General features: G+C 42.1%; 1 protein-coding gene and 1 pseudogene across 1 annotated transcript; both read right to left on the bottom strand.

The window, feature by feature from the left end:
* Nucleotides 1-1,419: 1,419 nt before the first annotated feature.
* LOC114501508 (heterogeneous nuclear ribonucleoprotein A1-like) lies at nt 1,420-2,436 on the bottom strand. Its single transcript, XM_036020084.1, is given in 4 exon segments — nt 1,420-1,667; nt 1,670-2,101; nt 2,104-2,306; nt 2,417-2,436. Coding segments are annotated over 4 exon segments (903 nt in total).
* Nucleotides 2,437-2,833: 397 nt separating this feature from the next.
* LOC114506458 lies at nt 2,834-3,322 on the bottom strand (annotated as a pseudogene).
* Between the last annotated feature and the right edge of the window lie 7,189 nt (nt 3,323-10,511).

The raw sequence follows: 10,511 nt of genomic DNA on the forward strand, positions 1-10,511 counted from the left end.
TGCTTTAAGAGATTTGTTCAGCTGGTTGAGTTCATGACAATGGGCAGGGGCTTGCCAAGGCCAATGTTGTTGCTTGGAGTCCTGTTGACAGCAGTCTTCACTACGTGCTGCCTGAGACAAAGTATGGATTTGACTGGCTTTGGTTCTAGCCTCCATTGGTCAGATTAATTGAAGTGGCCAATGGAGTGGCATACTCCTGGGAGAATTTTTCTTAATTTACTGACTTTTTTAGAGGAAGAGAGAGAGAAAAACATTGATTTGTTGTTCCATTTATTTATGCATTCATTGGTTGCCTCTTACATGTGCCCTGACCAGGGATCAAACCTGCAGCCTTGGTATATCAGGATGATGCTCTAACTTAACTTAGATACCTGGCCAGGGCTCATAGGAGAATTTTCCAAAAACCAAGACAGTGTAAAAATAAGGGATGAATGGAAATTTTTGGAAGACAATTCTCCCTGGTCTCTTGCATTTCTGTATGTTTTATGAACAGAGCTTTTCCAGAGTGTCTTTTTAAGGATGAATGGCAAACAGTCTGCGGGGGGGGGGGGGGGGGAGACCCTCTGTTGCAAAGACCAATTTTGTTTACTGTCCAGTGTAGAAGGTAATGTCTCCTGGGCAAAAGCCAGGTAGGCTTATTGCCCATTTTGCAAGATTTGAGGTAGCTAAGCTCAAGCTTCCTTCTCTGTAATGCACCCCATGGAATATGCAGGTACCCCCAGCCCTTTTGTGCTGCCCTTTGGGAACAGGGCTTGGGAACTGGTGAAATGCTATTGCAATAACAAAGTCCTTTGCTTCTGACCCAGGAGTCTTGTTCCATGCACTAGCACCCATGAAGTGTGACAGGCCAACTCGCTAACCTCTGAGGAGGAGATCTCAGACCCTTCCAAGTTCTTGACAAATCCATCCAGCATATTTTTACTGAGAACCTACTGTTTCCTAAGTACTATTATAAATATTGGGTATACAGAAATGAACAAAACCAAGTCTCTGTCTTCATGAAGCTCATAATCCGACAGAATGTGGGAGAATAAATTGGGGCATTCTTTATGCAGAGCAATTTGGCAGATTATATTTAAAACCTTAGAAATGTGCCTACCTCTCAAGCAATTGTAAGAATTCATCCCAAGGAAAACATCAGACAAGTACATAAATGTACGTGCCCAAGAATATTTATTATAGCATTTTTATGGAAGTGCTTTTTTTCTTTTAAGATACATTTATTCAGTGTCATGATCAGACTATTACATTTAGCACCCAAAAGCATGGGTGTGCATTAAAAAAACCCACCAAAAACTTCATGAAAACCCTTTGTTGGAATGCTTCACACTTCCCACAGAGTGGAAACTAAGATAACCTGTTATGCAATTAGTCACAAACACAGTCCTCGAGATTTTTGCCCATTCACATGAGTGTTGTCTAGAACATGTCTTCTCTGTAGCAGCTAGGCCCTGCCACCACTGTGCTTGGCTGAGTCCCAAATCTGTTGTAACCTGGAGCTTTCCTGTCTCTTCTCTGGCCTTCCTCTCCCACTAAGCTTTGTTTCTGGAAGTAATTCAAGCCACTGCCATAGCTGCTGCCGCTGCTGCTGCTGCTGCTGCTGGAACCACCAGAGCCACCTGGGTTTCGTGGTTTTGCAAGGTATTGGCCTCCACCACCACAGACAGCCCTGCTCTGGAGGGGCCAGAGTTTCTGGCTCTAAAAATTAAAAATTGATTGTTGTAATTGCCAAAATCATTGCAGCTTCCACCACCTCCCAAACTGCTTCTAACATTACCAAACCCATGATAGCTGTCCCCACTGCCACCATATCCACCACCACCACGCCTGCCACCAAAGCCACCTGGACCACTGAAGTCTCCTCCGTGACCAAAGTTGTCATTCCCACCAAAACCACCTCCACAACTACCTCCCAAGTTTCCAGAACCACTTGCATCTCTTTGGCTGGATGAAGCACTGGCCATCTCTTGCTTAGATGGGGCTTCCCTTACTTCGCAGTGGTAGCCGTTCACAGAACGGTATTTCTGCATGATAATCTTGTCTACAGAGTCATGGTCACCAAAGGTTACAAAAGCAAAGCCTCTCTTTTTCCACTGCCTCAGTCAGTCATGATTTCAATTGCTTCCGTTTCTCCACACTGTTCAAAATAACCCCTTAAGTGATGTTCTTCAGTGTCTTCTATAATTCCGCCAACAAAAATCCTTTTCACAATGAAGTGGGCACCAGGGCTTTGAGCATCTTCTCCTGAGACAGCCTTCTTTGGCTCCACACCCTTCCACCCACCTCGTGTGGCCCCGAGTTCATGACTGCAGCCACCTCCTCCACAGTGACACAGGTGACAAACCCAAAGCCTCCAGAGCCCTTGGTGTTTGGATCTCTCAGCACCACACAGTCTGTGAGTGTCCCCACTGCTCACCGTGGCTCCCAGACTTTCATCGATTGCTTCACAGCCCAGACCTCTGATAAAGAGCTTCTGCAGCTGTTTGGGCTCTCAGGGAGAATCACATCCACATGACCACTGCGGGAGGGAGACTTTAATGATGCCTACACAGCAGCGTCCACCAGCAGAAAGCTGGAAGTGCTTTCTAAACTTCTCTCATTCAAGCACTAAGTTCACGATCTGTGTTATAGCCACCTGCTACCATATTATTATCTTAGTCCTTCAGCTAACTGAAGATATTTGATAGATACATTTTACTCTCTTTTGTGAGAGACAGAGAGAGAGAGAGAAATAGGATTCCTGTAAGTGCCCCGACCAGAGACAGAACCTGCAACCTTAGCATATCAGGACAATACGCTAACCAAATGAGCTATCCAGCCAGGGCAAATACACTTTATTCTTTTTTTTTTTCTGTAAGTCTGTGCTTTTATTGGCTACTTGAGAGGGATGAAGCAGAAAGAGTGGGTGGCCCCAAGGCCGGGCTGCCATCTGGCTTATAGGTGATGGAGAACTCGCCCAGGTAGTGGCCAATCATCTACGGCTTGACTTCCACCTGGTTGAGGTCTTCCCATTGTACACGCCCACCATGCTGCCCCCCATCTCTGGCTAGACGATCAAGTCCCACAGGTGTGTCTTCACCACTTCAGGCTTCTCCATGGGGGCGCTTCCTTCTTGGCCTTGCGCAGGCGCTTTAGCAGTGAGTGCTGCTTCCTCCACCGCGGCTGCGGTTCAGCCGCCCCCGCTGCCCGCCACTGGAGAGCTGCGTGGGCTGCTCATAGGACATGTCAAGCAGCTGATGGGGACCACGCCGCGGTAGGTGAACTTGTGGAAGGTCCGCTGCTTTTTCTCCACTTCCGCCATCTTGTTGGTTCTTCAGAAAGCGAAATACTTTGTTCTTAAATCAAACATTATATAACTATGAAAAAGGCTAGTTACATTATTTTCAATAACAGTATAAGTAACTATATAATTGATTTGTATATATGTATACAAATAAATACAAATAAATATACTGGATAGTATATTAAATATACTATTTAAAAGTTTAACATTTATCAATGTAGTATCCAAAATCACATTGCATGACCAGTTACATGTACCACACTTTGGAAAATTACTGCTTTAACACTAGAAAGTTGGAAACAAACAACAACAATAAATTGTAGTATATTTATATAAATTAAAGGAATGTTAGCAGGCATTACAGGTGATGATATAATGCATATTTATTGTCATGAAAAAATCCTTATGATAAAATATAAGTAGAAAGCAAAGCAGATTTAAAATATGGCTATTCTATTTGAATATGCTAATATATTATGCATATTATATATTTATTTATATATGTATAGAAAATATCTAGAAGCATTAATTGCCTCTGAGTGTAAGTTTCTTTTTGGTTTACTTAAAAAGAAAATTAGGGGTTTTTTGTATTTATTTTTAAAAATAGACAGAAATAATTCACTATGTTTTTGTGCTCTGGGAGAAAGTATGATGGCTATGTAGATCTAAACACCAATTCTTCTATGATCCTGGTCTTCCATAGATTACCAAGTAATTGAAGAGAGCTGGAAGAGGTGCTTCACCCCCATTCAGACTTGAAATTTGGGATTCACACACCATGATGGACCAACTTACTCTAAGTCACTCTTACTGTGACTTCAACCTCTAATGTATAATAAAATTGCAGGGATAGAGGGTCTGTACTTTCATAATTTACATCATAAGTGGCTCATGAAGTCACAGAAAACTCAAGCTTGAAAAAGAACCATAAAGTTACTCTATCCCCAACATTGGAAAGATGGAGTTGAAACTCTCTCATATTGGCTGACATGACCACACATTTGCGTTAGTGACAGAGAGAAAGACAAGACCCCTGGTGTTTTGTGCCCCCACCCAGTGGGAGAATATGGGTTGTTGTGAGATGAACATGGTGGTGATGATGGTGTGTTCAAATCCCAATCCTGCTGCATCCTCATAGCCTAGCTGAGGCACCTTGAATGAGTTAATTTCTCAGAGCCAAGATTTCCTCACTGTGGGAATGGGAATAATGCTTAGCTCAGAAAATTTCACGGACACTTCAACAGCATTGCAGACACTGCAAGCAGCCTACCCAATGTTTATTACTCTTTCCTAAAAGGATCTCAATTTTGTTTGGGGCAGCAATGAGATATTGTAAGCACACTCATGTCCATGTTGGCCAAGTGACACAGTTTTTGTCAATGACTAATAAGCTGAGGTTTCTGGGAAAGCCTTGCCATGTGGAATCAGGCCCCGCCCCTTACTGCTTCCCTTGTGTTCCAGCAACGCAGATAGGGCTGGAAGGGGAACAGCCATGTTGCAATTATGGAAATGTAAGTATGAAGGCAGAATTCAACATGCTGAAGATGAGGAGGAGGGAAAAAATACTGGGATGGCATTGTTGTTGAACAGCTTCACTGCCCATGGGCTGTCTACTTCCAGTCCTCCTGTTATAGAGAAAATGAATCCTTGTTTGGCTAAGTCATAGAGGTATGTTGGAAGATTGGTCCCAATTTTTTTCCTGCTGCGCAGTAGAGTCATCCATCTACATTCTTGGCCTCAAGGGAAGGGTAGAATGTCTTTCCCCAAAGACCTTGACTTTGGTCTTGGTCATAGGACTTGCATTGGCTAATGGAATACTGGCTGATGAAATGCGAGCAGAGCCTTAAAATAAATATGCTCGTGCAGCTGGGCTTGTCCTCTGTGCCTCTGCCATTGCCATGAGAAGAATGTGCCTCAAGAAACCTGCTGGTTGGTCTCAGCCCTGGCTGGGTAACTCACTCCGTTAGAGCCTTGTCCCAGTACACCAAGGTTGCAGGTTCAACCTCCAGTCGGGACACATACAAGAAACAACCAATGAGTACAAAAAATAGTGTAAAGACAAATCGATGTTTCTCTCTTCCATTCCCCCTCTCTCTCCCCTCCTCCTCTCTTTAAAATCAATCAATAAAAATTTTTTTTAAAGAGGAAACTGATGGTCTCAGAAAAGATGTGGGAAACAGGACTTAACCAAACTCAAGCCCTGGTGCTAAGTCCACCCTTGAACAGTCAACTCCAGTCAATCCACAAATATATGAGCAAGAAAAATATGTTTGCTATCAGATGGTACTGAGATTGGTGAATTATTCATTACCCAGCAATAGCTGATGAAGACATCCGCTATCGTCACGTATTCTGTTACTTGTACCCAGCAGGATCCTTAACAAACAAAAACGAGTAACCCATAAAGAGCTCCTGGTACCTGTTAGATGTTCAGTAAATAGTAGTTGCTTTCTTTTTACTCTCCCACACAGTATCATTTCTAGAAAAGGAAGAAATTTGTTTGCGTGTTAGTTGGTCTTTGATTTGGGTCTGTGGCTCTTTCAATAGGTTTTTGCCTGGAATTCAATCATTCCCATTGTGTCTATTTTTCTAATATAACATTATTCCAGGAGTCAAGAAAGAAATTAAAATAAGCCTTCAGCAACACAGGTTATGGACTTAAAATTCAAAGAGCTGAGATTTCGGGCATGGGATTAATAACTATAACCAAAAGTTTTATGGAAAGCATCTAAAAACTGACTTTTTGCTCAGCCATAAGAAATAGTGAATTAAATCAGCCTGTGAACTTTCCCTTTATTTTATTTGATTTGTACCTTTCATGTGTGTGCTGAGGCTATAATACAAGGCAGCTGCTGTATAGTGGTCTCCTGCTTCTTGTAAATGCCCAGGCCATGCCACAGAGATTATTTGCACAACAGGAGACATTGATCTCGTGACACTGTCCCATTACAGTGCTTGTGTGTATTCTGCTCAGTGACTGAGGGGGCTGAAGTGCCCTTGGCTTCAGAGTCCTGTTCTTGGGCAGCTGCCCGTTCAGGAGCTCAGGGGATAGAGCTGTAGCGTTGTGTAAGCCGAACTGCTCAATCAGGGGCAGGCTACAGCGTAGACTTGCCGCTTAGTATGGACCAGCAGTGCCGGCAGGAGCTGGGGGCTTGTTAGAGATGCAGAATCACAGGACCCCACCCTGAACATACTACCTCAGAATCTGAATTTTAACAAGACCTCCAGGTAAGTCTTTTTATCATTTTAAAAATGTATATGTGATTCATATACGATCAGTTCATCATTTTAAAATGTACCATTCTGTGGTTTTTAGTATAGTCACAAAGATGTGCCTCCCTCCATCACCACAATCTAATTCCAGGACATTTTCATGACACCCAAAGAAACACTACTCCCGTTAGTAGTCGTTCCCCATTGCTCCCCACTTCCCCCAGGCCCTGGCAACCACTGATGTACTTTGTATCTCTATGGATTTGACTATTCTGGACATGTTACATACATGGAATCCAATATTCTGTGACTTCTTTGTGTCTGGCATCTATCACTTAGCATAATGTTTTCAAGATTCATCTATGTTGTTGTGTAAACAGCACTTCATTTTTTTGTTATTGACGAGTGGTATACCATTGTATGGATATATCACATTTTCTTTATTCATTCATCAGTTGATGGACATTGGTGTTGTTTCCATTTTTGGCTATTATGAATAATGCTGCTATTTGTTTAGACACAAGTTTTTATGGGGACAAATGTTTCCATTGCTCTTGGGTGTGTACCTAGGAGTGGATTCGCTGGGTAGAATGGTAACTCTGCGTTTAGACTTTGGAAGAACTGCTAGACTGTTCCTGCCATTGTACAGTCTCACCAGCAGTATCTGAAGGTTTCAGCCTCTCCACGTCCTCACCAACACTTGTTACTGTCTCCTTTAACATTTTGATAAAATATTCATAGTGCAAAATTTATCAATCACTCTTAAATGTACAGGTCAGTAGTATTACGTACATTCACATTACTGCACAGCCATCACCACCTATCTTTAGATGTGTTCATCCTGCAGAACTGACACCCCGCACCCATGAAACCCTCACTCTCCGTTTCCCTCTTCTCTCTCTCTGATGGCCACCACCCCACGGTCTCTCTGTATGAGGGTATTTGTTTTTGTGTGGGTATATGTCTGACAGTTCACTTAGCATACCGAATTAAAGGTCCATCAGTGTTGTAGCATGCATCAGAATTTACTTTCTTTTTAAAGCTGAATAATATCCCATCATGTATGTGTACTACATTATGTTTATCCATTCTTCCATGCATGGAAACTTGGGTTTTTCATAGGTGTTTTTGTTGTTACCAATAATACTGCTATGAATGGTGGGTGTACAAATATCTTTTAGAGACCCTGCTTTCAATTAAAAATTTTTTTGTTGATTCTAGAAAGAGGAGAAGGAGAAAGAGCGGGAGAGAAACATCGATGTAAGAGAGAAACATTGATTGTTTGCCTCTCGAGCACACACCAACTGGGGACCAAACCTGCAACCCAGACATGTGCTCTGACTGGGAATTGAACTTGTGACATTTCATTTTTCAGGACAATGCCCAGCCAAATGAGACACACCAGCCAGGGTCCTGCTTCAATTCTTTCCAAAACATTGAAATTGAGAATTTTGGAAGTCAAATTTCCAGATTATAAGGTAATTCGCTGTTTAATTTTTGAGAGACCACCATACACACCTGCTCCATTTTACCTGCCCACCTTCAATACACAAGTGGAACAACTTCTCCTGATCCCCACCAACACTCGGTATTTTCTAGTTTGGGGGTTGTTTTTACTTTATAATAGTCATTCTAATTATTAGTATGAGGCGGCATCTCATTACAGTTTTGATTTGCGTTTCCCTGATGACCAGTGACATTGAGCATCTTTCCATGTGCTTGTTGGCCATTCCTGTATCTCCTCTGGAGAAATGTCTGTCCAAGTCCTTTGTCCATTTTTTTATTTGGATGCTTGTTTTGTTGTTGTTGAATTTCAGGAGTTCTCTAGATAGTCTACATGTTAATCTCTTATCAGATATTTGGTATGTACATCTTCTCCCAATCTGTGAACTGCCTTTTCGCTGTGTTGATAGCACCTTTTGATGCACAAGAATTTTAACTTTCGTGAAGTCCAACTTGCCTGTTCTCTTTTGTCCCTTCTGCCTTTGGTGTCACATCCGAGAAGCCGTTGCTAAATCCAATGTTGTGAAGCTTTTACCTTGTGTTTTCTTCTGAGAATTTTAGAAGAAGATTAGAAGAATTCTTCTAAGAATTTTATTGTTTTAGTGCCTACATTTTTTTAAACTGGTCTGAATTTAAACTTTATTTTACAGCAATAGATATTTCTCCTTAGAAACCAGATCAATTTATCTCTAATTTCCTAAAAAGAAGCCAACTCACCACACTGCTTCACTATTTATTTTTGGCAGACTTTAGGCTAACCTCAATACCTATTTTTGTTTGAGGAGTGACTAATACACAGTGTTTCTTTTAAGCAGAACTTGATGCTGTAACTCTTACATTTTGATCCTTAATCCATTTTGTGTTAACTTTGTATGTGGTGTTAAATAAGGGTCCAACTTAATTCTTTTGCATGGGAAAATTCCTTTTTCCGTCAGTGTACAGTGCTCTGTCCTATTCCTTACCTCCACCCCTCCCCATTCAGTGCCCTTCCTCTGCATTCTTTTTATATCTCCTTCTTACTGCTTATAAAATCAACTTTAATTGCCTATTTTCCTGCCTATCTTCCCCATGAAACTCCAAGCTTAGTGAAGGCAGAAACCTTGCTTTTCTTCTTCTTCTGCTGTCCACTGTATCTGCAGCACTTGGCCTGGTCTCTGACTCTACCAATGTGCTGTCCTAAGAAATATATTTGATCCTGGCATGGAGCTCCTAAAAATTCTTAAATCCTCTGAGTGATAGGAGTATTTTTTCTTGTTCATAAAAAGCCCTTTTGTCACAGCTGAGTTCATGTTAATGAGGTGACTTAGGATGGGGCCCTTGGTCTCAGGATGGGGCTGGTTACCAGAAAGCCCAAACTTGTGATTAAAGGGTGAGAACTTCCAGCTCCCTCTGCTGACCTCCAGGAAGGGGAGGGGCATGGAACCTGAAGACTGAGCTGTACAAGGAGCCTGGAGAGCTCCAGGGTTGGTGAACACATTTAGGTGCTTGGGTGTGGTGACACACTTGCATGGCACTCTGTGCTCCCCTCCTTCCACACCTTGCCTCTTCCACTTGGCTGTTCCTGAGTTTTGTGGGGTTTTTTATAAAGATTTTATTTATTTATTTTTAGAGAGGGGAAGGGAGAAAGAAAGAGAGGGAGAGAAACATCCATATGGGGTTGTCTCCTGAGCACCCCCTACTGAGGACCTGGCCTGCAACCCAGGCATGTGCCCTGACTAGGACTTGAACTGGCAGCCCTTTAGTTCACGGTCTGGTGCTCAGTCCACTGAGCCACACCAGCCAGGGCTGTTCCTGAGTTTTATCCTTTCCAATAAATTTATAAATGTGAGTGATGTGTATTCCTGCGTTTTACAAGCCCTTCTAGAAAATTATTGATGTTGAGGAGGGAGTTGTGAGAACCCCTGAATTTGTAAGCAGTTGATCAGATGTGTGGGTGGCCCAAGACTTGTGACTGGCATCTAAAGTGGGGCATTCTTGGGGAACTGAGCCCTTAAATTGTTATCCACTACCTGACATCAACTCTAGGTAGTATTAGAATTGAATGGAATTATTGGACAGCTAGTTGGTGCCAGAGAGTCAGAGATCTGGCATTGGGGGCGGGGGGAGATGCCATGCAAGCAGCCACGTGGCAGGTGCCCAGTAAGTCATAGCTATTTTTATAATTATAATATCACTATAATCATTATTACCAACTCCCTACTCCATCCAACCTCCGAAAACTTCTATAGAAATATGTATGTTTGCCATTACTCTTTCCTTCTGCACAGAATTTAAGCCAGTTTAGACATTTATATTTTTGATTAAGGAAATAGAGAAAATAGAGATAATGATTGAACCTGGGTCCAGATCTTAAGACTGCTCTTTGAAATTTTCTGAAATTGTCCACTTCGGCACCTTTGGAAGGAAAATGCACCAGGATGGTAAAATCAAAGCAAAGAACTCCATATCCATTTAATGATCAAAAAGTAAAGGATAAAAATACACTTTGAGATTAAAGCAGTCTTCTGAGCAT

The sequence above is a fragment of the Phyllostomus discolor genome, chromosome 3, assembly GCF_004126475.2.
Source record: "Phyllostomus discolor isolate MPI-MPIP mPhyDis1 chromosome 3, mPhyDis1.pri.v3, whole genome shotgun sequence".
Classification (NCBI taxonomy): Eukaryota; Metazoa; Chordata; class Mammalia; order Chiroptera; family Phyllostomidae; genus Phyllostomus; species Phyllostomus discolor.